Consider the following 27281-nt stretch of genomic DNA (forward strand, 5'->3'; position numbering starts at 1 on the left):
ATTAAATAATTTTACTATATAAAATAAGGGTGTACTATTCATTTAAAAAACGTCCGGTTCCCGGCAGTCACCCTGTATAATAGATTCCCCCTCATTTAAATCACTTGCCCAGAAAAAAGGTTACTGTATTTAAATAATAAAAAAAATACAAAACAAAAAACTATGTATTAAAATGTTGTTGTGTACTAACTCAGTAGGCCTACACCCATTAGACCTGATTCTTCCAATCTAACACTGTATTATTGCATTTTCCTAATTTTTTTGCTTTTTACAATTTTGACGATAGTACAGTGCCAACTATATTTTGATAAAAATTACAAGAAAAACAAGTTTTGACGCATTATTATTATAATTATTTTTCTCTACTTTGTGAGAATGCATGCATGCATGGGCGTTTCACGGTGAGAGGTTATGTTCAAACGACTTCAGGTTTTATTTTTTTCTCTCAATCAACTCAGCTCGGCACTGCCTCTGCTGTGCAAACAAACAGTTCAATTCAAACATGGTCTACAAACCATGAAAAGCAAAGAGGTCCAAATCAAATATATAAGCAATCAAAATAGTATCCCATAGATTATAAAGCAATTACTTATGTCATTACATTTAGATTTTTTTTTGTGTGCTGCTAATTACTTTGTTTAAAATTAAAGTGCTTGCCACAAACAGCCGTAGAAATAGTATTACAGTAGATTCCCTCTTATCCGGACACCTTTTACCCGACATCGGTTTAACCGGACTACACCTGGCAGAAATGACATCCCTTTAACCGGACAATTTTAATCAGCTCATCGGTTTAACTGGACTAGATCGGCAGGAAGTGGGCGGTGCTGAAACGACTGTTCTCGTGGGAAAGATTTGAGACCAGTGATAACGTGTCTAAATACAATGCTCTCCTAAATTCAAGTCAAATTCTGTATTCAGTATGCATTTAAACGGTTCGTTTTAACAAGTTTTTGGGGACGTCGGTTTACCGGAAAACCGGTTATCCGGAATGGCCTCGGTCTCGAGGAGTCCGGATAAGGAGTCTACTGTATTTAGGAATCTTTGTTCTAGAAAAAAGGGAAAAAATTTAAACATTTTGTTTGTTAGCTTTATGCATCAATTGGACCTCGGCGAAAAGTTTTTTAAACTTGGTGAGGCCAAGCTGTTGTAATTTCTATAGTAAATGTATTTGAATTTGAATTAGAAATTGACCGTGGATTGTCATATAAAACTTTTTGGATCAACTAGATATGCCTCTGGGAGATATGTAAATAGCCATGTACAGTCATATAAAAATATAATTATTTATTTGACGTATGATTTATAAACAAATTTATTTACCAAGAATGAGCAAAGAACGTAAAATGAGATGAAGTATGGAAAGGCAATGCTGGACCCGCATCCTTCATAACTATCCCTTTCTTCTGTCTCTTGATCACACAGGACTTCGCCCGGTCGGTATGAGCAATCCAACATGATATCCTGCCAGGCTTCACCTGAAAATTAAATTACCACACAAACTACAGAGAATCTTGTACTTCAGAACAACGTTAGTGGCCTTGTGTTTGTACACTGTGGGCTCAAGTTTTTCAAGCCCCTATTTGAACAATTTATTTAATACTTAATACCTTGGGTATTTAATTAAGAAACTAAAATAAAATACTAAACCAAAATATAAGGCAACCTAGACAAATCTTTAGAAAGGAATATCTTTTTACAGTTACAGGATTATATTAACAAAATATAATTTCTGGGTATAATATTTATAGTCATATTCAAGAATCTTTATTCATAAGTATACATGGTTGTACATGAATAGTGTCAAATCAATTAAAAAATAATGTTTAAGACTATGATAAAGCCATTTTAAAATTATGTATAAGGTATAAGGATACAGCAACGCACTATACAGGGTGGTAAAAAAGTCCCAGGACAGTTAAATATTTTAAAAAATAATGCAGGTAGAGCTACAATACTTGGTACAAAGTTACAGGGCATAAAACTCTATTTTAACACATATTCAGTGATCCAATAACTCTTCATGGGGACGGCCCACAAGGAGTCGGAAGAAAATCTTAAATGGAAGCATAGGTCAATATGCACATCAAATTAAAGATATTTTTTAGTAGAATACAATGCCGCAAACCGCACTTCAAAAGGTTGATCCTGCGCAAAATGGTAGATGTTAATGTAAATTTTTGGATTTCTTAATCTTGCTATCATAAAACAGTTTTTTTTTACTTCAATAGTTTTTTCCTATAAATGTTTGTCTTAATTTACCAGATTTTCCAAATTAAAATTGTTATTGAAACAAGCATATTTATTCATTTGAATAATGTGTTTTTTTCTCTTCCCTTAAAATCATTTATCCAAGATTTTCTTCTTATTTTTAATTAGATTATTCTTTTTAGAAATGATTAGTCAAAGTAATATAAAAGCAGTTTGAAAAAAAAACATCAATTTTTTTATCAACTGGAGAAAAAGTAACAGTCTGCCAACTTTCAGATTCCAGAAATTTTTTTAAACAATTCTTTATTTTCTTTACTAAATTGTCTCCTATTATAAATTCTATAATCAGTATTACTTTGTTTAGTTTGTGAATTTACAATTTGGAGAATTTGAGCGTCATGTATCAATGAATGTAGTGTCATCTGACAGTAATGTAATTACACCGCTTGCTTTAATTTCATCATTTTTAAAGTTAGTAAGAAAATTATCTATAGCTAAAGTTGATCCATAAAAAACTCGAGTTGGAAAATTTACTGCATAACTCATATTAAAACTCCTTAAAATGTTTTTAAACCTGCAAAGTGTGTTTTTGGCTTGAGTGTTGTTGGTTTCCAGTACCTACATCGATATTAATATCACCTGCAACTATTATATGTGTATTTTTCAAAGTTTTGGAAACAAAAGAGTTAATTATACTTTCAAGCCTATCCAAAAACACAATGACATTGCTCTTTGGTGCTCTATATTCACCTAACAATACAAATTTAATCCTATCAATTACGAACATAGTAGTACAACACTCAAACTGCTTCTCTTCTAGGATACACTTATGATTGGGAATAATGATTCAGTTGCTACTCGGGGAGTCTTTAGAAATTCAAATAATGACAGAATATAAAATAAAATCAATAATTATTTGTTTGTTATGTTTCACTGACTTATAAACCGCAATCATCAAGATTGAAAATGGAGTCATATGAAATACAGTTTAAACATTTTTGATGTGATATTGCTTCACAAAATATGGTTTTGACAGTCTTTATACTCTTAAACGCTATAAAAAGGGTGGAGTAGCAGCTATTTCAGCAACTCCCTCTTGAACCTGCCAGGGTCAGGACTTTGGCTCTTCATTTCCTCAGGCAAAGCATTAAAGAGTCTGTAGACTAAATAACACTCGTGAGCAAATCATGACGAAATGTTGATCAAACTTGCCAAGCAATATTCATATTTGTGAACCCGCTTAATCTGATTATGGGAGGGAGAATTTTGGGCTTGGATTGCAACCTTTTTTAGCCTTTTTCTGATTTAGTTATTCATTAAAATATTTCAAAGATACAAAAGTAGATTTTTCATATGAACAACACTTCTATATACCACAAAAATATCACATTAAATTTTCAAAATCCATTGATTTAAAAAGTTGATACTCCAATTGTAGCCTACCTGTAGCGGAACGGAACAGAACCAAAACAGCTTGGGGGAATGTATGAAAGTGATTGTTTCTGTGGATTTGTGATTCATCGACTGATGGAGCTAGTCTTATTCTTCCAAAAACCTAAAAACAATAATAATAATAACATATGCATTTGAAAATTTATTCTGTACACATACTTGTCAATACACTATATAACTCACTGTTGATTCATACGTTGGCTAGTAAATACTGTATTTTCCATTTCCTCATAAAAGATTTGTAAACATCTTTTACAGGCAACAATTAAAAGATAAACAGGTAAATTAAATAAGAATTGTTTCCATTTAGTTTAATTATTATTGACAATATACAAGGAGGTACAAGGCAAACTATATTTTTTAATTCATGCTGTAGCAGCGCTGTTGGTTGAGAATAAGGGAGAGTTGCTGTGGTATATAGGTGACAACAGAGGGTTTATGTTTTTCAGGTGTTCTGTTGCCTGAATAACAGTAGTACCATATTACTATTGTTATTATTATATTGTTTCATATTGCTATCAATATTAAGTGTTATCTCTCAACCATAATTATACTAATATTGATAGTAATATGAAACTCCTACACCTTTCAAATTACCGATTCAATAGAAACACCTTGGATGAATTAGAAATCTATAGGGCCGTTAAATTTGGCAGCCAAAACACCATCAACGACAGGATTTTTTTTTCAATCAAATCACATTTACGACACTGCAATCAAGATACTAACGCGAGGGACAGTTGTGAATGAAGCTATCAGCTGATCGGGAAATCCGCAGGCACAACGTCATCACTTACCACACCGATCCTGATTTTGTGCCGTTGTAGTATTACCCTTCCTTTTAACCCTATAAATGTTTGTTTTTGAGTTCGTGTACGTGTATGTGTTCAATGTATTTATTTATTATGAATTGACGACCTTCGAATGAAGCGAGAAGACATCTGTACTGGCCGGTGACACCTATGTGAGTGGAAGCCGGTTGCAATTTAGCAACACATTTGATCGTATAAATGTAGGTATTTATACTAATTCTTTAGTATTTAAATACAATCAGGAGGCTAAAGTTCAATATAATGAAATAAAAAAATGAGAATTTAAACCGTTTTAAGAGTAAAACAAAAAAAAAAAGGTGGCTAGAAAGTAGGTAAAGCAAGAGAGCACGACTGTTTGGACATGCTAGAAGAGAAAACGCCTAGGAAATAGAAATGATGGTGATAAAGGAAAGGAGACAAAGAAATCAGGTTCCAGTGGTAAATACAGTTCTATTTTTGTGGGATTTAGAAGAATGAGGTTATACAAGATAAAAGTGAAAAGGCATATGACAGAGGAAAAAGGAAAAGTATGTATACAAAATTTAGGTTTTTTTTTAGGTGTGCTGAATGATAGTATTACCTGCATTCCAATTACAGCATATATGAAAAACAGCATGATGATAAGCAAAGCCACATAAGGCAGAGCTTGGAAACTCTTGATGAAAGTCCATAGGAGTGTTCGAATTCCCTCACCACGACTGAGCAATTTCACTAAGCGCATCACTCGAAACAGGCGAAAGAAGTTGACAGATATAAGGTTGGATCCTGGCTGTAAACAAAATCATATAATTACAACAATATTGAAGTTTTTGTAGCACAACGAATAAAGCTAATTTATAGTGAAGTTTGTTTGGTTTTAGAACATTAATATTCCCCGACTTTGACAGTTTTTATATCCACAATTTTCTTTATATCAATATAAAATTCAAGAAAATTACATTTGCATTTAGAACTATATTTGACAACAAACATACGAAGCTCTCCAAAAGCAATTAAAACTTGCTTCATATCAAATAAGATTACTCGTTGAAAATAATATTTTATACCCAAAACGTATACAAAATTTAATTCTACTGAAAGACAATTTATGAAACCATTACACTTTTGATTAACAACATTTTCAGCAAGGACAAACTAGCATTTGAGTCAGGCTTCTCAACCTGATTCCTTTAAAATTACACTGGATAAACAAGGTGCTCAAAACCATCACACTGACTGAAACAATAAATCATTCAATATTTATATGACCAAAATCAGGGTATATGAAAACTCCAGCGCATGCCCAAAACCCGAGTGCAATATTTGTAATCTAAATCCAATAGGAAATCAACATATTTTCAATATAATGGGAGTCACTGCACTCAGGGGAAGGCTTTACTGGCAACACAATCTACAAACAGGGTATGACAAAATGTAGGTATAGCGCGGGGCACCTCACGAGAATAGATTGAAACCTTTGCCTCTATATACTTTATACATAGCATTCTCATGAGACAGTTAAGTTAATCAATTCTATTCTCGTGGGACGCCCCTCTGAACAGGGGAATAATGAGGGGAAATGTAAGTTTATTCTTCGGTCCTTGGAGAATTACAGTGAGCCCACGCACCAAACTGCCCACATGCATACACTCACCCGTTCTACCCCTGGAGTTCCCTCCTACATAACACAATAACACATAGAAATTAATTATTTTCTCTTATTATGCCTTTATTTTGTCCAACCATAATTTGGTGCAATAGTAAGTATTTATTAAATTTTACAAGCGGCAATGGTGAAGGCCTTGCTATATCAGTAGTATTTTGGCTGATTTTAATGATTAAACTATTGTTTAACCATCCGTGATATTATGGCGGTTTAGTTTGAATGAAATGTGGTCGATAATAGCATTAAACATATCAATTAGCACTTTAAACAATGAAAATGAGGGAAATTCCAGTTTTTATTACTGTGAAATATGATCTTTATTTTGTGTGCAAATATTCAGAGAACATTGTGATATTTTTTGAAATAGGTTAGTTTTTTAGAGGACAAAAAAACACTAGTCTTAGGAATACATTAAGGGGGAAAGAAATGGATACATAACTAACTTACCTAAGAATGGATGTCTGGCAGTTGAAGGCATACAACAACAATGTTGTACTGTAAACCTTTAGTGTAATTTCGACTGCCTGAAACTCTTTTCTTAGGTAAGTTAGTTGTGTATCCATCCCTACCTCCTTAAAGTGTTATTTAATATTTAATTAAGGTTTTCCGTAAATAAAATGAAAACAGATTTAAAAGATCCGTAAACTTGATTACATCTATAATTATACAGGGTGATTTGTACTCAGTGTGACAAAAATTTTTTGATGTAAGTACAAAGTAAATGCAGTGTGATGATGCATATAAAATGTTCCAAGTCTAAAAATTAGCTTCCCAAAGAAATATTTTATGTTTTTCAAAAATAACCATGCTTTTAAACTTAATACAGCGATTTCTTAATTACCTGAATATGGATTTGAGTAGATAATGTCATTTTCGTGTTCTACATTAAATTTTGAATAAGAATAATAGAAAATGATGGAGAATCAGTTGTAAAAACTCCATTGTAAATCGATTCAAAGATAAAAATTAAGATATTTGATAAAAATTTAAAAAACATTGGTCTATTGCATTTTTCACACCCTGTATACAAGAAAGTGTCGGAATATGTTAAAAACTGCGCCATTTTATAAGCTTTCCAACCATATGCTACACCATTGAGCTTTATGTCTGCTTATATACGCTTTAGTGGTTTGAAGACTACAATGTCTTTAACATTTAAAACATAGAAAGTCGGCATGTATTAAACAAAAGTTGTATTTTGTTTCAGCTTGAACAGTAAAAACAGTAAAAAAGTTCCCCGTTTTCTGGTATTCAAACCACTAAAACAAACAAAAAAATATCTAAACCTCAATAGTGTAGCATATGGTTGGAAAGCTTATAAAATGGCACAGTTTTTAACATATTCCGACACTTTCTTGTATACAGGGTGTGAAAAATGCAATAGACCAATGTTTTTTAAATTTTTATCAAACATCTTAATTTTTATCTTTGAATCAATTTACAATGGAGTTTTTACAACTGATCAGTCAAAACAAACTTCATTGGTGGTGTTTTTTTTATGTGAAAAGGTGTAGATGTGTAAAACAAATATTGAGCACAAGGATAAAATACAGGAATGAGCGTCCAAGCAAACACTTAAATATACCATGAAGGTACAAAATACAAGGGCCAATAAACTGAAGATGTAAAATATGAACAATACAAAACAATTGCAATCCGAATGTTGGGATCTTTGAAAAATGATCATTTTCTGACACACTATGAATTGCATTTATTACTTTTGACAACTCATAAAGCAACAAATCCGGATCTTAACTTTTAAAATTTAAAATTTTTAAATTCGCACCTTTAATATCTATTTACATTACAAGTGTAGTAAGAGCGTTTTTACATCACGCAGGTGAATGTTGTGCAACGAGCGGAAGCGAGTTGCATAATTTACCTAAGTGATGTAAACACGCTCTTGCGTAACGTGTAACGTACAAGATTTTACCTGACCCGACAATATTCAGGAGGTTACGAGCAATATGCTTCATTATCAATTTCACTCATCTTCTAACAGTAACGTTCATTTACAAACAAAAGCTAGGTTAGGAAAATTCTTCAAAGCATAACAATAAAATCCAAACACACAGCTGATTTCTAGCGTTGAACGTCGTTGGCTCCATAGAGGTATATTTTTTAAGTTATCCACTCAATGTTATTTAAATGGGTTTCATTACATCACCGAGTGAGTTTTTTTCAACTTTACATCACTCGAGAAGTAAGGAAGTTGTATACATCACGCTTGGGATAGGGAAGTTTAACATGGCGGGTTAGGTAAATTGGTTTGATAGCAGTCCCTTTAAAAGTTTTAGAAAGATTTTCTTTGGAAGATATCTGTAAAGATTTTTTATTCTCTTGGAAGTGTGTATAATAAATTAGAGTCCTGATAATCCAAACTAATTGGGACTGCATTCTGTTTGAATCACCAAATTGTTCGGATTAGCAGGAAATTCTGTAAAGTAGCATCATAAAACAAAATAAAACAATGTTTTGTTATGACTATAAATGAACACTAAGTATTTATCTTGCAATCACGACAGCACTATGATTGTCTTCTGCGATTGTGTATAGTTCATTGGATTTGTCATGTGAAAATAAGTAAAAAATTATGGTCATTTGTTCATTAGGGTGTAACGACCCAAAACCCATCGAGGGGTAAAAATCCATTTTAAAGTTGTATTTCAAAGATAATAATTTTCCACATTCGGGGTAAGCCGCGCCCGCGTTGTCAGCGGCATCATAGGGGCAGGCCGTCCTACGTCTTCGTAGAGGGGAGGACGCTAGTTACCTACCCCGCCGCCAGGGGCGATGGCGAAGAAGGGCCAGAAGAGCAGACCTCATGGTCAGTTGTCCACCCGCTTGTAACAATCCGATTGTGGGCCACCATTGGAGGTTGGACTGATCACCCAACCAATTACTTTCAACATTGTATTTTAGAATAGCGCTCATACAATGGCCATAATAACCCTCGGTCGATTGTAAGAATATTCAACGCCAAGAAGTCATGGAAAAAAAACCATGTTCGAGGCTAACAGACGGCCTAGGTTCCAATTGGATTCGGATGGAGTGAGTGGCTGGCGCAGTGAACGCCCGGCTAGAATTAGGTCCTTTCCATTTCTGATTATCGAAGATAGAACATCTTAAAGTAGCCCTCGCTTGAATTTTAGGATTAAAAGCATCAACTTGCTGATTTTAGAGGTAAGGCAGAGGAATAATTCGTATTTTTAACATATTTTCTCATTTCATTTTATGATTCAAAATTTTGATTTAAAGGAAAACTAAATTAAAACTTGAAGCTTTGTCGTCACAGTCCATTCATGTCTGGTTCTGAACAAGTTTGTGGAAAATGTAACTTTTAGAGATATTTCTTTGATTCAAGTGAGATTTCAATGTGGAATAAGTAGAATATTCACTAAACCCTGTTTTCTGATAGGCTAATTAATTGTAAAATAGTTCTGTTTTGTTTAAAATGTGTAAGATAGGCCTCTGGTCTTGGACCTTTTTCATGTTAAAGTTTGCAAGGTGTGACGCACATGTTTCCAAGTTTTGCTTTTGGGAATAATTTCGATAATTTCAAGGATACTAATAGCCTAGATTTGTTGTTTGCCTCTCAATTCATCAATCGTAGATTTTTAAATTTTATAATTTTGTTAACTTGAATTTTATGCCTAGGCCTAGCCTATTCAACTGAAAAAAAAACCCAAGTGTTCTCATAAGCCCTATTTCTTAGGCTCAAGGTTAGTAGGTAATATGCTGGTTTTGTGGTGCAAGAAGAGTATATCATTTTAGGTTAGGTTAGGTTAGGTTTAGTATTTTTCCCATGTTGCCATTTTACTTGATTAATTATTGTAGCCTATTTTGCAAGTTAATCTCACAAGAGAGTTAGGCCTAAGCTGAATTGAGTCAAGCCCATTTCAGAAAGTCATAAGGCGCTGAAAATATTTTGTAAATAAGCCGAGACTGATTTTGTTTGATCGAAGCGAAAGCGCAACTTGCTCTCATTTTGAATTTTGTGTAACTATTAGATTGTTCTCTTGTGTAATAGGTAAATGTCCGTAAAATTGTAAATTATTTTATTATGTCTCCTGCAAATTTCATGTTTATTTAGCTTTATATTGAACCTTATATGTATTTTGTTGTTTGTAATTCACAATAGGCCTAACCCCTCCCCCCACAGTGTAAATATTGTGTACCGTATACGCCATACTATTATATTTTGGGATTTATATAGGGCTGGTACTCTGGTATCCTACTGCCGTGCAGTGCTGACGTGCCTTGAGAATTTCGCCTGTGGACTGCCCGAGAGACTGGTGGAGTGCGCTTGTACGTGGAGAGCAGAGCCTATTCCAGATAGACTTAGGCCTACCTTGGTCTAAACGGACTTGTGGAACCCCCCCCCCCCTTTGAGTCTGAGGGACTTCGCTTCAAACCGATAAGTGATAACTTGTAGTAACTTGCCATTAGAGTAACCTCACTTGGAAGAACAGTTAATGGGTTGCTGGCCAGCCTTTCAAACAGTGGACAGTGCGACTGACCCAGAACTAATTCACTTTTGGATTTTCCGGGATTCCGGATTGTGGGGCCAATTCATCTGGTTGGTGGGAGGGGGAAAATTTGTAATTTAAGTTAGGTTAGTAGTGCAGTAGAAATAACTGAAAATATAGCTTAAGGTGGAACTAATTGCAACAGAAATGATTCTTGCTGTGAATGGTAGGTAGTATGCTTCTAATCAACATACTAAAAGTATACATCCGTACTGTGGCGCAAAATACGTTTTTTTGGCAGCCATCTTGAAAAAAATGTCAAAATTTGAATATTCTTAAAAATAACTTTTTGGATGTCAAATTATAGGAAATTTAATGCTGAAAAATGTTATAATAGTGGTTATAAGCACTCTTTAGAAATACGGTCGTAATACAAAATACCCCTGCCGCAGCAAAGCTGCAGACTAAACGAATTTCCATTTGTCTTAATTGATTTTCAAATAAATCTAGTAATTCAGTTTTAAAAATCTTTGTATAACTAAATCTAGAGTTCTACTAGACCGATTTTATTGCCTAATGGTTCGTTAAAAAGCTTAATTCGTTTAGATTTTCAAATAATTATGAAAGTTTGATTTTTTTAAAGATTTGCTAGGTGAAACCAAGATTTGTTGAGGTTGCAAGCATGATCTTTTGTCTATAAATCGATGATAAATAACTCCATTTTCAAACAATATAGGTTGTTTGTGATTTAGCAGTGTGCTTTAGGTAGATCCAATCTTAATAATCAATAATTCCAATGGAAGCTGGTATTTCACTGAAGGTTTTTAGATAAAAAAAAACATATAGGATATTTTAACTGCTAGAATACATTAATTGAAGTAAAAAATTAAAAAATCCAATTTAATTTGTTTCGTAGAGTAATACATTTGATGGATTAATGATGATGCTTGATGACAATATGTAATATGTGAAATATGTCCTTGCATAGCTTTGACACCAAAATTATGAAAATCGATCGGGTAGAAGAGCCAAACGAACTCGAAAAAAAAATTATCTCCCGTAAGTAATGTACAGGGAGGCAGTTTGTGCATGACTCGAAATATACGTCAAAATGAGTGCTGATGCTTGATGGCAAATCTATGGTGCGTCCATACCTTTAGCTTTAAGCCGAATTTACACTATGTAGCAAAACCTGCTATATAACTTTTGCTGTATGAAGAATTTACGGACAATTTTTGCGATTCTATTGTGCTCGTGCTATATGCTATATGTAGCACAACCTCATTCGCATTCCGTATCGAAATGTGCGTTGAAGAGACATTGTTCGTGGCAGCTATCGCGGGGATCTTGGAAGTCAGAGAGAGAGGCGGAAGCGAAGACTTTAGCAAGTTTTAAGTTCGACCGCATCTTGCTTCGAGAAATAAGTACAGTATAGCAGATTTATTACGGGACCTAAATGATGACGAATACGCTGACAGTCCATGATTAAAACGGGAAATACGGCTTCAAAAACGTTTTACGTATAACCAAAACGCCGGTTGTCCACAGAACAGTTAATTAAGTTTATAATTGCATCCCGATCCTACGCACTTTCCGTTTCCAGTCCTTCCATTGTAAACAAAGATCGCTGAGCAAAACCGTCCGCATCCAGGAGGCTACAACTGTGAACTGTTGGCACTAAATGATAACAGATGCTAGGCGAAAAAATATATGTATATCATTGCTAAATATGGCAATGTTAGATGTAGCACGTATTTCTTTTGCTATTTACCGACTCCCGATGGATAGCACAATTTTAGCTATATATAGCAGGATCTGCTACAAATATCAATGTTATATAGCACTTTTGAAAAGTTACTTTTTCTTCTTCTAGCAAATTTTATACAACATTGCTAGATGTTACACAAATCTGCTATATAGCAGGTTTAGCTACATACAGTAGTGTAAACCCGGCTTAAGGCCAAAATTATGAAAACCGGTCTAGAAGAGCTAACCCGTGAAAAGAAAAACCAATTGTTTTTATAGATGGCAATAATTGATTTACCAGTATGTATAATCTAATCATACGAAACATGAGTTAATAATTTAACAGCTTATCGCTATATTGTTATTTAATAGATTTTTCTTTGATTAAATATTGTTGTTAACAATTTGCATTTGTGTTTAAAGTGTGTTCGATCCTTATGTTAAGTGTGTGATTCTAATGTTATGTGCTTAATATGTACCAAATATTAGTAAAGTGGTGTATGGATTTCATAACCATTATTTTACTAGAGACCGTTGTATTTAACCCACAATGGGCTCTGTTGCCAGTCTATTAAATAAATAACATTAGGTTTAACGAAACGAGTACCTAGGTTTGCTGCTACAAGGAAACTAATTAAGTGTGTTTTTAGTAAAATATTATTTGTTTAGTATAAAATAAATGAATCTGCAAAGTTTTATCAAAATACATCCATAGAGAAGCATACTACAACATTTTACAATATTCTCCATAAGAATAACATGGGGATTTAAAATTTCCATTTTTTTGAATTTTCTCCGTTACCAATAACCGTACAAAAACACTTTGATATACTTAACTATTTGTTTTTTAAGATCTTTAAAAAGGTCTAGAGAGAAATTGGAAAATTTTATGTTTTAAGAGTCAAAAATGAAAAAAAAATTTAAAGTATAAAATAACTTATAAATAAAAAAAACCTTTTAAATGGCAAGTTTTTAAACGCACCTTTTTTCACCCATAGTGCATCACTGTTAACAGTATATTTTAAATTCAACCATTATATTCTTTTCCAGCATGAAATTTTCTATAATTTGATACCAAACCAGATTTTTTAACAATAATTTAAAATTAAACACTTTTTTTTAAATGGCGGCCAAAAAACCGTATTTTGCGTAACAGTACAAATGTATATTTTTAGTATGTTTTTTATAATTGTATTACCTACCATTTATAACTGAAATAATTTATGTTGCAATTAGTTCCACCTCCAACACTATTTCTACTGCACTATAGGCCTATGTTCTATGTTCCTAATATTCTTGTTCCTTTATGTATTTGATATTTCAGCGGGTGGCCACCGTCAGCGTATTTGTATAGATAATTAAGTTGTTTAGATATATTACTTGTCTTATAAAGGGTCCATTTATTTAGATTAATAACTTGTTTACATTGTCTGATTTTTGCCAAAGTGCCTTAACCATTGAGATTTTGTATAGATTTGTATTGTATCTTTGTTGTCAACGTCATTATTCTGATTCAGAGTACCAACATTTGTTTGCTATTAACTCTTGTACCTTGTTTGAACTTTCAAAAGTGCCTTAAACACAATCATCGATTAAAGTTAATTGTATTCTTTCAGAAATATCATTCTTTTTATTGATCTCCTTAAACTTGTCTAGATTAGTGGACAATCAAACAACAGATTGCAAGTGTGGCTTAAACAGATTTTGCCTAATTTGAGAGGTATTAACCTTGATTGGTTGGATAATTTCCTTTTGGTATCTTATTATCTTAGTCTTAAGTCAGTTGATACATATTTATTTGAATAATATTGGGTACTGTATATTTGCATATTTGTTTGAGATTGATCAGGTAGACTTACTAAATACATTAGGGTATTGATGTTACGGCATCAGACATGAAAATCGGGTTAGGTAAAGTTTAACTCTCTGCCTTACTACCATAGCAACCACGAGAAGAGTTTTTCTCTCCGTTGTAAACTCTTATGAGAGATCTCCAAACGGAGTGGCACCCCCTAAACCGAGCTAGTACCAATAGACCCGGTTGCTATAGAAGTAAAAAGGTTAAAAGGAAGATATTTGTTAGTGATCCCGACCCATCTCCCTGAGCAAAGCCCGGCACAGCAGTTTGTGAGTCTGCACGCTACCGAACCGTCAATACGCTTGCTGTTTGGAGATAAATCCAACAGTCCTGACCTAACTCACTAAATTCTGGTCAGTTAAAGATTTCCACCGTTCCTGGTAGAATCCTAAGGGCATCAGGTTAGTGTGCTACCAAATTTATTTTGTTTAATCTCATTTTTAGAGAAGTTTTATTATTTTTATTTTACTGTGCCGCAGTCGCGCGCACCCCGCACGCTTTTTCACGAACGAGCACACAGCCTTTTGACTCTAACCAGCTTCGGAAATCATTTAAGTTGCCAGAACGGTTTACGTACAACTTATTCCGCTACCCCGAACCGTCTTACGTAAATTTGATTTAAGAAACCCGTATCGACTATGGTGATCGACCGAGTCTAATTTTCCCGACAAGTTTACTTTGGTGATAACCAAGTATAACGAATGAACCACGTTTAGGTTAAGTTTCTATATAATTAATTAGGCTTATCCACGTTCACGATAGTTTATTCAAAGTTCTAAATTTCGATTCACATATTTTTTGAATGACTATCATGAGCACTTCGACATGGCTTCGACCGAACATGGCTTGCCAGCATTGGCCGGACGGCTACGGAAGCGCTGATAAAATCCCCATATAATTGAGCTTATTAGAAAAAAAGTAAAATGTTAGTAAACTGCTGAGACCCTGGCATTGTAGATACATTTTTGGTTGTTAACTTTAATCTTTGGTTACTTTAGGAAATTCTTCTCTGAAATTACTTATTGTGTTATTTTGTCATCATTCAATTTAGTACATGTTAACTTTTAAATGATTTTTTTATTTAATATTACTCATTTTTAAGGAATAGTCACCCAGTATATAAATACATGTTTTACTTAGACAAATAAAATTATTGTATATCCAGAATGTAACCGGTATTGTTATAGCAGATCTAGAACTCTTTTTCCGCACACGGGCTTATGCCTATGCGGAAAAATATATTTCTTTATAATTTGTATCTGTTTATTGTTTTGTTTAACTTTTGGAAATAAACGATTTGACTTTGACTTTGACTTGTTAAAGGTAAGCTTAACATTGTAAGCATTATTGTTGTAATTAATATTCTGAGCCAATAAACTCAAAACGATAATTAATTAACGAACACGTCAGAGTCCTGGACTATCTCATTGTAGGCTAGGCTATCTGGACAAATTTTAAGGTGTGACCTAATTTCAGGTGAGACTAGTGATGGGATAACCGAATGGTTTCCATGACCGAATAATCAATCAGTTATTTTTTGCGTCAATCGGTTATTTTTAGTTGAATGAATCGCCGAATCAATTTTATTCATTATTCACTGTCACAAAACACAACTATTTTTTATCTTATGGCAAACTGAATGGCATTTAGGTAGTCTTTTAGCGTCAATCGGTGATTTTTAGTCGAACAAATCGCCGAATAAATTTTAGTTTCCTGATGATGTGACAAACTAAATCAACTATATAACTAAATCACCGAATCGCTCGGTAAGACTAATTTAACCGAACCAGGATAAAATAACCGAATTAGTCTATTTAGCATCAATAACCGATTGATTCGGTTATTTTCATTCGGTGATTCCCACCACTAGGTGAGACGACTATTACATATTTTAAAAACCTAATTTTGTCTCTCAACCCGAAATTTCGTCATAAGGGTGTATGGTTTGTAATGTGTGATGAACTGAAAGCTCAAGAAGCTCAAAAAAATACCAACATTGCTAAAAAAGTGAGTATTTATGATTTGCAATACTTAACCGTTATTTTTACACATTTTCTGGAGGATCAATAATAAAAGAAATTGTAATGTTTAGTATACTCTCCTAGATACAACATGCTAAATTTGTTAATAGCTTGTTCACATAATGTGATACATTTTTGTAGTAAGTGAATTTACTTGAATTATACTTCAAATATAAGCAAAAAATCTTGGCAAAACTTAGTAGCTCTAATTTATGAATATTTTCTTAAACACCTTCACTACATATCCAAACAGTATTACCGACAAAACCAGTTTTGTACTTAAGATTCAAATTGTTACATGGACTGTGGCCTTTAGATTCAAAAATTGTCTTTATGTACTAGTAGTACCACTAAATATGTTCAGTTAAAAATAGAATAAGCTTATTCAACAAACTCTTCTCACATTAACCAACATAACAACATATACATATATACAGTTTTGATAGTCCACTGTATGAAATTTTGGAATTTGGGCCATAAATATCAAAATTTAATAATAATTAGACAAATAATTTGTATTATAGGTATTTACTATTTATTTTCAAAAAGTTTGATGAACTAAAGTAAAATATACACAATACACACCTTCCAATCATATTTTAAAGGAAAATACTGAATTAAAACTCAAGTGTAGTGTGTAGCTGAATAATCATAAATACCCTGGTATTTATGAAAAAATGTTATTTACCCACATTTATATATGCCAGGGTATTTTATATCTCTAATCTTCATCAAAGTTGTATTCAAGTTCTTGATACAAGGTTCCTTATGAATCAATTAAAGCCCCTACTTATGACTACTACAGTATTTGCAGATGATGGTAAGGATGTACCAATGTGAATAGGCCTGTATTATCATTATAGCTATATGACCGTAGAAGAAAAATTTGTCCTAACAATACATTTTTAAGAGGTACTAATATAATTAGCTGTAAACAATCTTTTTTCTTGGTAGGATCACACTTAAGATATAGGGCCTGAAACCACGGGTAGGAACTTTGATGTACGTTTATAATGAGATCCTCATGCTCCAAAAGAATATATATATATAGCTATAAGATCAAACATTAAACTTTTCTAAACCTTGAGACCGAATTTCAAACTTTGATTATATATACACTATACAGCAGTAGCCTTGAACACACACAAACAATTCTGTACATTGAGCAATATAAATCCACTCGGATTTTAAAACCAGCATCCTAACACTTGAAATGGGTCAAGTTATGTGATATTGATATTACTAAATTGGACCACACTTGGCAGATATAACCTTACACTGAGAAATCACCTACCGTACTGTATGAAGGACCTAATAGGAAGCTAACTGAGCCAAGAACTGAAGAAATCGCCGAATGCAAACTATTTTAGCTAGAAATATGAATGACCATTCGTAGAGACTGGCTGGTAGGCGAAGAATGGTCAGACAACGCTGGATATCTTGAATATGGTTATTGGGGTTCTACTGTACTAACTTTTGTGCAAAGTCTACAACTGGTTTTTTAAACAAGAAAATGTGTTTGCGTTTGTAGATTTTAGCAAGGACAAAAGAGAACAGTTTTCTGTGATGAAAAAAGGTGTGTGAAGAAGTTTATAATCAACTTACACAAGGGGTGCTCACTGAGGAAAACTTGACAATCTTACCATGCAATACTAAACCGTAACTCACTTCGACACCCTGTGAATACTATTGGAAAACAAATGGAATAGAGGACATAATGAAATAAGAACAAGCACCCTTTCAATGGTTAGCCAGATTTTACAATCTCTTGAAAACTAAATATTTGAAAAAAAATCCAACCTATAATTATATTGAATCTTTTAAATAATAAACGGCTATAATTGATTTATTCATAAAATATAAAGCAAATAACATAAAAAAAATATAAAGTAGAACTTTAAGATTTATGGATAAAACCAATTTTAAATATAGACTGTAAATTATAGTTCTTTAATGATTTTTTGTTAAATTTAAATATTTAAGAACTACCCTAATAGTTATTTGTTCTTATTCATACAGTGGTCATTTGTCAAAAAAGTGTGTTAATAAAATCCATATGTTTAACCGTACATTTTTAAAATTTAAATAAAAAGTGCTTTAAGTGGTGGTGAATCAGCTTATAGTGAACATGTGCTCAGAACGTTAGAACCAATGCCTTACAAACCTTCTGAGTCTATGTAGAGACATGTAATGACACAAAGGGATTAGGATGAAACAAATACTGTGATTATTTATTTTGGTATGAATGTATTCAAACTTTTAAGCATTTCTGTTACAATAATTTTATTTTGTTCTTGCCAATGAAATTTTCTGTAAATGTAGCTAATTTACCGTTCTCATTTTTCTACCTAGTAGGGAGATTAAGCCAGAGAAATATCTGTCTTTAGTAGATCGTTGAAGGTTCAAATATTTAAGGGGGGTAATGTTGGATGACTCCTTTCCTGTGGTTGTTGTTAGTAGATGTGTGCGGATAGTGAAATTTCATTTAGGATCGAATTCGGATCGGATAGTTGAGGCTCGGTTCGGATCGGATCGGATATTGGGAGGTTCGGATTCGGATATTTTCGGATTCGGATAGTTCCGCGCGGTTAATAATAAGCTGCATATGTATTTTTAACCTATAAAACAATGTAAAGCTGTGTAAATAAACTTAAATGGCGATTTTGAATTATAGAATTTCAAATTAGCCAAGTCCACAGTTTTCTCTCTCTTGAAAATCACAATTCACAACATTTATTTTCAAAAGTTGGTTGCTTGAATTAAGTACACTAGCAGCCGAAATCTTCACACAACACCTTAGCTCAGCAGGACTGATGTCAAACGTTTGGGCTTGTTTACTTGAGGTTATGTTTTATCTTGTTTCCTGGTTCTCACAAGCCAAGGAGTTTGATCTCAAGTTTATTTTCACATTGTATTTCCTTACGTTTTTGGAACGGATTATTGGCCTTAAGTGGCATTTTGGGGGTTTGCCAAGTTTAGAAAACATCACTAATGCACTAAGATGGGCTCTAGCTCACGATTTGATGTTGGGCAATTAGACTTTATAACTGTGTAAAAGGTGTGTATCCCTGAATTTATAAATTGCATTCTACACTTATTCACTGCCAAACATAATTCAGTAGAACCTTGATGAACCGAGAATTACACTAGCCTACATAACTTCATTACCCCAAGTAAAATACCAAGATAATTTTTATAATTGTATTTGAATCGTATAATCTTAGTTTGTTAAAAATGGATTGTATGTTCAACAATAATTGCAGTCCATTATTGTTAAGCAGAATGGTCCCAAATGATTGTTTTTGATTTTGAAACATCACAGTTCATTTGACAAAATTATAGTTGAAGCAGCCCAATGTCAAGTCACGCTTGTGCAATAGTTTGTTTTAGTGATGTGACGAGTTGAGTTGGCGAGTCGAGTTGACTCGAGTCAAGACCCGAGTCGAGTCAACTCGAGTCATCTCATTCACAACTCGAGTTGGTACGAACGCGTACGGAGATTGCCGAAGCTACACGAACTCGTAACGTTACGAGTCCGACTCGCAAAAGCCGAGTCAAGAAACCGAACTCATACGGAGAAAGCCGAACCTTAACGAACTCGGGACGTAACGAGTTGACTCGAGTTTACTCGCACTCGCTTTCGGCCAATAGCGTCACAGCTTTACGAGTCAACTCGCATAGATTCAACGCTATTGGCGGAACGCGAGTTGAGTTGACTCGTATAACTGAAAACCTATTGGCCGAGTGCGAGTATAACCCTTCACGATCCACAAAACGAACTCGTACGGAGAATGCCGAACTTACACGAACTCGGAACGTCTCGAGTCAAGTCGACTCGACTCGTAAAGCTTATACGCTATTGGCCGCTACCGAGTCGGCCGACTCGCAAAACTATAACCCTATTGGTCGACTCCGAGTCGTTGCAGACTCACATGATGCATTGGTTTCGGGTCGAGTTTCGAGTTGAGTCTGACTCGACTCGTAACTCGAGTTCACGGCAGTTGGCGAGTCGAGTCACTCGAGTCAGGAAAGTACCCGACTCGTCACATCACTAGTTTGTTTACATTACAAGCTTTCTCCAGACCACGGGGGAGGGGAGGGTCTGATAATCCTTCTATTGTTCACCCCCAAGAAGGTCCGACCCTCATTAGTGCCGCTCGGCTGCACTCAGTGGGCAACCCAATACCACAAATCAATCTTTTAAATGAATACAAATATTTGGTAATAATTGTTTTATTAAAATTCACCTTTAAATTTCAATAAAATTGGTGTAAAATTTGACAAAAAATTGCCATTTTTACAGATTATTAATACAGTACCAAATACCAATAAAGTAGTACTGTACATTCATTGGTAATTAAATAATAGGTAAAAATTAACCGATTTTTGTCAAGTTTTACCCCTCTGCTGTGCGCTAGGTCACAAAAGCTGATAACGACATGGGTGATTAGTAACCATGGCAACTTGTTGAATGCGTGATGAAGGGAAACCCAAGACATAGAAGAACAAAGAGAAAGAATAACGTTGTTATCTTTATACCCTTTTTACAATTTCCGTTATTGTTATCTTTATGTAAGATTTTATGATTTTGTTTTATAGGTTTATAAAATAATTCTTTTTAACTACGGGAATATCAATTTATAATTTATCAACGTGCTTCTCTTCTGAAACAGCAATACCGGATGCATAATAAAGGTCAATAACCTAAAATATCACAATTGTGCAATATTGTATTTTGATGTTGAAATTAAAATCACGACAAAAGTTTGTATATATCCATGGTCCCTATAGTTTAATCATTTAATATGTACACAATCAATGCTAAATAGTCGTGATTAGTTCTAACTTTATTTTTTTATCATTCAAAGTTTCTACACAGTAAGACAATCCAAAGTCAAACCGGGCAATGAATACCCAAAAAACAACGTATCTTGTCCTGTGATTGGAATACCACTCGCCAGTCCTTTAGGTTTAGGGAAGTAGTGCAAGTCTATATATAGCTTCAAGGTCTTACCCACCCCTTCCCCCTCCGGTCCTAATTGACTCACTACCCGCGCTCCTTTCGAGGTCATTGCCCAACCCCTCCCACCCTTCTATTGTGTTGCCTTTCTATTGTTTCTATTCTGACTTTTTTTTCGGGAAACATTAAATCTATTGTTTACGTAACATCACAGTAGTAGGCTAGATTTTTCTACTTTGAAACAGTACTGTAAAAAAAACTATTACGCGAGTTGACTTTCATTTGACCATGGTTCTTTTCTGCTTTATGTCTGTTCGTTCCAGATGAATCTAATCGTAAAGCAAAACAGCCGATAACAACTAAACTAGTTATCAGTATTGCATCATACGGCTTCTTTCCCGTTTGCTGTTAGGTCGTTGGAAACGTATTGCTGTAATTTTGTCCTGGGTGGTTATGGAGATTTAGTTTTCTGTCCAAAACGTCAAAATATATTGTCTATCCGAAAAAGTCGGATATATAACGGATATTGTCGGATATCGAATTTGGGCTCGGTTCGGATACGGATATCCGAACCGAACCGAATCCGACCCGATTTTTCGGATATCCGCACACCTCTAGTTGTTAGACAGCTACACTTTTTGTTAAATTCAAAATGTTTTTTCGACCTTACCTTGGTACTTGGACATACTTGGTTACCAAACAAATACAACTGATTTCAAGCCAAAGACAACTTAAAAAGATTAAGAAATTTTTTTTTCAATTTGAGATATTAGTAAAGATTTTAATAAAGTAGTTAAAAATTATTCTAATAAAATATATAATTTATCAGAGATGAGGTGTACATATAACAATTTTTTTTTTTAAACATAAATATAAAATCGAAGTAGTTATATATGAATCTAATGACTATTTCATGTGACACGGCGATGCAAATTAAGAACTTTTTTACAATCCAATAAAACCAATAGAATCCTAGTAATTGAAAACTGAAACCTCAAAACATGTTATTCAAGACACACTAACAAATATTACCATGCTATCTCAACCAGTCCCCATTTTCTGTTAACTTCGTAGCAGCGTTTCCACTTGCATCTATCCACTTGTTGAAACAACTAACTAAGCCTGTCTCATGTGCATCAGTGTTACAATGCCGGTTGTGTGTAGTGTTGAATGTGCAGCTTTAATCATCATTTTACAAAGAACAAGCGCCTTTTTTTGGCAAAGGCCTTATTTTGGGGTCAAGGTTCTTAGTTGGTGACGTAATGAGTGAAGTTCACAAACTTGATAAAGACCGACTGTTTCAAAATTTAACAAGGATGTCTACTACTGATTTTGACATGTTGCTGGATTTAATTTCACATACAATTTCAAAACACTCCACTCAATCACTATTTAAAAAAACACCTGTTTTTAGACAAAAAGAAAGACGCAAGTAACTGATGTACACTACTATCTGGCGATGAGGCGCGTGTGGGGCAGAGTGCTCCCTGTCGGACTTAATACTTGCATCGACTCTTGCGACTATTTTGTAGCATGCGGTGGGCCTAAACGCATGAAGCAAGATGCAAGAAAATGGCGCATAGTGGAAACACCGCTTAATAAGAACAAGCTGTTACTCTAATCTAAAGTTTCAGCAGACAACTATACTAATTATTTAATCAATGTACAATAAACCCAAAAACTACAAACTAAGCCACTGGGCAATAACAATAAATTTCAGTCATTACTTGGCAGGGTCAGTGAGAATAGGAATACAACTTTTTGGAATTGGATGAAATAGTGTTATGTAATTTACAAATTAAAACTTTTTTATGAGTGGCTTTCATAAAATAACCCAAATTATCCGATTCAGTACCCTTAAGCAGTATGCGGATGGACAGAAAACCAACAATCAAGAGAAAACCTCCTACTTAAGTGGTTTTTTATGTGAAAAAACTGACATAACAATCTTTATCTGAGGTCTATTGTAAATTAAATTTACTTTTGAAATTAAATTGGAAAGATTCAATAAAACTACTCAATAGAAAGAAAATATTGACTAAAAGGTGGTAAAATGTTAATACATTCTAGACATTGAATTTTCAAATGATCCTTCCCATACCGTAGTTTACAAAAGCTAAAGAATTTTGTAGTTTAATACTAATACTTACATGTAATCTATCATAGACAATATCAATAAAGCTTCCCAGTACTATGATGAAATCAAAAACGTTCCATGCATCTCCAAAGTAATTCTAAAACAAGAAACAATAAAATCACTACAATATTGCACAATAACCAAATATTTTTGAAACACGTTTAACATGTTAACCTGTTGTGGTTTTTTGTGTGGTTTCCTGAGGAGGGCATATCGGTAGTGGGGGTATAGCTGACAAGCTGTAGTGCAGCATTGATAAGAGCTTTACTTACCTGCAAGTCTACATTGTCGGTTACTGTCGGTCATGTACTTGCATTGAAAAATGGTATTTTATAAACAGTGTGCGAAGATTAAGTTCTGTTTTCTACTTAAAAAACCACCTAGTGAGACTCTTGAGTTGTTAATTCAAGCTTATGGAGAAGAAGTGATGAAGAAAAGTCGTGAAGGCTGTGAAAGCATTGACAATGACCCTCGTAGTGGACGTCCTTTAACAGCAGTCAATGACGGAAACATTGAGCGAGTACGACAAGTTGTGCGTGAAAATCGGAAATTACCAAACTTTGAAATTGCATTTTACATTTAAGGTACATTTATCTCATGGAAGTGTTCGCACTATTCTTCATGATTATTTGAACGTGCATCAAATTTGTTTGTGAATGGTTCCAAAAATGGTGTCTCATGAGCACAAAGAACCTCGAATGTTAATGGCTTGTGGATTCATTGATATCAAATAAATCAAATCAAAAATCACTTTATTCAGCTTAATAAATACAGGAATACATTATTAGGGTAAGAATAGTATTCCCCCGAATGGACTGCAAGTCCGTGCTCGAGGGAAGAGCTCTTACCAGCAGGAAATATGTTTTGGTTATTGTCCATTGGTCAAAAACATGTGCACACTGTTTATAAATAATGTGTACATCTATACTTAAATACGTATCAGGAACTCTGTTGATATAGCCGATGCAGATCCAAATTTTTAAAAATTAAATGGCGACTGGTGATGAAACAGGGTGTTATCTCTATGACCCTCTACCAAGTTTGTGCCACTCAGTTTCTGGTACACAACCAACAGTAACCCACAAAGTAGACTTGCAGGTACACGAAAAGCGCTTACCAATGCTGCACTACGGCTCGTCAGCTATACCCCCACTATGGGTCGGAGACGGTCGAGGTTGCACGAGAAATGCCGGCGTCTCGGAGTAAAAAATCACTTCATACAGAAACACATTTCAATAAAGCTGGCTGAAAATTGCACCAAATGTGACAGAAGGAGGTTGGCAACAACTATTTTGCTCTTTTACTGTACAATGGAGCTGAGAAATGTGGTAAACCAATCAAAAACCATTACGCAATAGTAGACGGATTTACACAGCTAGTTTGTGTGTTATTCAACTGTTTACGTTCTAGTAAATGTTTGTTTATGAGTTTTTTTGGTAAAATAGAGTTGCAGGTTATGGTCATGAATCGTTGGAAAATACATTTTAAACCTTTAAAAAGTGATAATCCCATAATTTATTTGTGCGTTTTGCTGATAGTTTTTGGTTAATCACATAAAGTGTACCAGTAACTGGACTTGGTAACTTAGGCCTATAGGTGCATGATTTTGTTTTTAATGTTCTTTAAAATAAATGTAAAATGGAATATCAATGAATATAGTTTTGAATTATGTTATTTTAACTCAAACTTTGAAAATTTGAATATATTGCACAATTTTTCTGTCTTGCCCGTGAATATATTCTATTTTAACTCATGAAACACCAACTAAAATTAGTATTTTACAATGTACGATCTAATTATCTAAAAAACAAAACAAATTTAGGCCAAAATTGTTGATAAATAAGTATTCTATGAAACTTTTACTAAACACCTACATTTATGGCCATTCCTACAAAATAAAAATAAATTGCCGGCATTCCTAGAAGCAATAGCACATGTAGGCCCAGCAAACCTCAAATATAATTGTTTCACCCCTCAAGGCCTCAAGGCTTGTTTTACCCCTAAAGGGTTAAGAAAAAAAAAAAAAAAACTATTTATCACAGTAAAAACTACACGACCCTCTTTTAAAGTTGTTTAGGCATTTAACAAACTCAACCTCATCATAGGACACCTTTATCATGGTTGGTTTTGAGTACATTTAATTTTTTTTTGTAGAAGTGAAATTTACTTGTACATAAAAAAAAACTACTAAAGAACTCAGCGAAGAGGTTTGTTATATTGAGGTTGTACTGAAGATTTATTTTATCCTATTGGTTAATTGATTAATTAGTTTTAAGCGTTGTGAAATTGTGTATTTCAATCTGCATTTGATCAATGACAGTAAACTTTCTGATTCTGAAGAGTTATAATTGTACCTTGAAACGAAAAGCTGCCACCTTGAAGACAAACTCTGCAGCAAACACAACACTGAACACAATGTTGAGGATGTCTAGACAATATGTGTACAATGGTGGCTGGTTGTAGAACTTCATTGCCAACGTGATTGTGTTGATCATAATGAGGATAAAAATTGTGTACTCGAAGGGCTGGGACGTGACAAACCACCACACTTTGTACTGGAACCGGTGCTTGGGAATATATCTTCTAACTGGCTTAGCCTTCAACGCAAACTCTATACAGTTCCTCTGAAACAAACAAATGATTTGAGAAGTGAGTTGAAGTATTCAAAAAAATTTAATACTGTTTGAAAAAAGTAATGTTGAACCATCTCATATTGATCACTAATCAAATCAACAACAGATTGGTTTCTGAAATTCAGGTATATTCAGTGCTGGATGGATATAGGGCCCCTGCCCCTTATGTGTAGCTTCCCTGCAATAGTGGCGAAATCATGAAAAATCTCCCACGATCACAGGGATATCATCATCACTAACCGTGATCGCAACAAAATCGTGAAAATATCCCACAATCCCGGCAAAATCATGATTGTAACCCCTGATTACAGGTGCATCATAATTGTGGGCATCATTGAACCAACAAGCATGAATAATTATTAATTTTAGAAATCGAAATTCAATAAAAAAAGAATTGTTTGTTCAAAATATTGCGGCTACAGGCCATGGCCTAGTGGTTAATCCGACACTGGGTATATTTGTACATTAACTGTAGAATTATTTCTGTAAGTTTCTGTAAGTAACAGCCATAAACATGCATAAGGCACAAAGCTAAACGATATAAAGGAATTGTTAGAGTATAAAAGGTGGAATAGCATAGCTGATCAAATCTTCAGTGACTGGTGGCTGCCCAGGACACTTTCCTATTGTTTTATTTAAATTAACACTAGGCCTACTAAATCTTTTGTAGCATTGGGACTATAAACATTAGAGATGGACCGGTCCCGAAGTTTTGGCAAATATTCCGGAAAAATATATTCCTGGGATGGTATGTATGGGATTACATTCATTTCAGGATTTGTTCAAAATGTCAGCTATTTCACCACAATCATGAGAAACGATAATAATTTATCATGGGAGGAAAACAATTAGGAACAAAATATAAATCCAGTTCCGTTCCAAACTTAGTACGATCGTGTTTACCCTTAATTAAAAAAAGCCAATCAATAGTATTAAACATCATTAAATGATACTATAAACTTACAGCAACATTAAACAATGCAAATGGTGCTCTTTGATGTACAAGGCATGGGGGGAGGCGATGTATATAGGCATTTTGTTTTTTTACGAACAACGTTTCAGTGAACTGGATTAATTTTTAATAATTCAACAATCTTCGTTTTTCCAAGGTGGTAGCATAGTAGGTTATTAACGAGACAATAGAAAGTGAGTTCCTATGAGAAGGTGGTTTTAACTGAAATTATTTTCCGTTTAATGAGGAAAAGTTTTATGAAGTTGAATATTTTGTTAACTTGATGACTATTGTTGTTTGCTGATATAGAGCTTTTCATGACAAGTATCACATAATAATATAGGCCTACCCATAAATCTTATGATTTTTTTAAACAACATAGCTT

General features: G+C 34.0%; 1 protein-coding gene across 13 annotated transcripts in view; it reads right to left on the bottom strand.

Moving 5' to 3' along the window:
• The window catches only part of LOC129005578 (muscle calcium channel subunit alpha-1-like), a 304273-nt gene that overhangs the window by 49756 nt on the left and 227236 nt on the right, over positions 1 to 27281 (bottom strand). For 10 of the 13 annotated variants that reach the window (XR_008491839.1, XM_054434499.1, XM_054434494.1 and 7 more), the window contains exons 27-32: positions 25666 to 25935; positions 23325 to 23408; positions 6109 to 6132; positions 5056 to 5244; positions 3655 to 3766; positions 1324 to 1478 (exon numbers count right to left, since the gene is read on the bottom strand). Coding sequence is in view for 12 of the 13 variants with exons in the window: in XM_054434499.1 (XP_054290474.1) it covers positions 1324 to 1478; positions 3655 to 3766; positions 5056 to 5244; positions 6109 to 6132; positions 23325 to 23408; positions 25666 to 25935 (834 nt within the window). In the remaining variant the exon portion in view is untranslated. The remainder of the gene's footprint in view (positions 1 to 1323; positions 1479 to 3654; positions 3767 to 5055; positions 5245 to 6108; positions 6133 to 23324; positions 23409 to 25665; positions 25936 to 27281) is intronic. The other 3 variants (XM_054434502.1, XM_054434497.1, XM_054434492.1) reach the window with 1 other exon arrangement.

Source organism: Macrosteles quadrilineatus, unplaced genomic scaffold (genome assembly GCF_028750875.1).
Source record: "Macrosteles quadrilineatus isolate MER2022 unplaced genomic scaffold, UCM_ALF_1.0 Scaffold_24__1_contigs__length_1734639, whole genome shotgun sequence".
In the NCBI taxonomy this organism is placed as follows: domain Eukaryota; kingdom Metazoa; phylum Arthropoda; class Insecta; order Hemiptera; family Cicadellidae; genus Macrosteles; species Macrosteles quadrilineatus.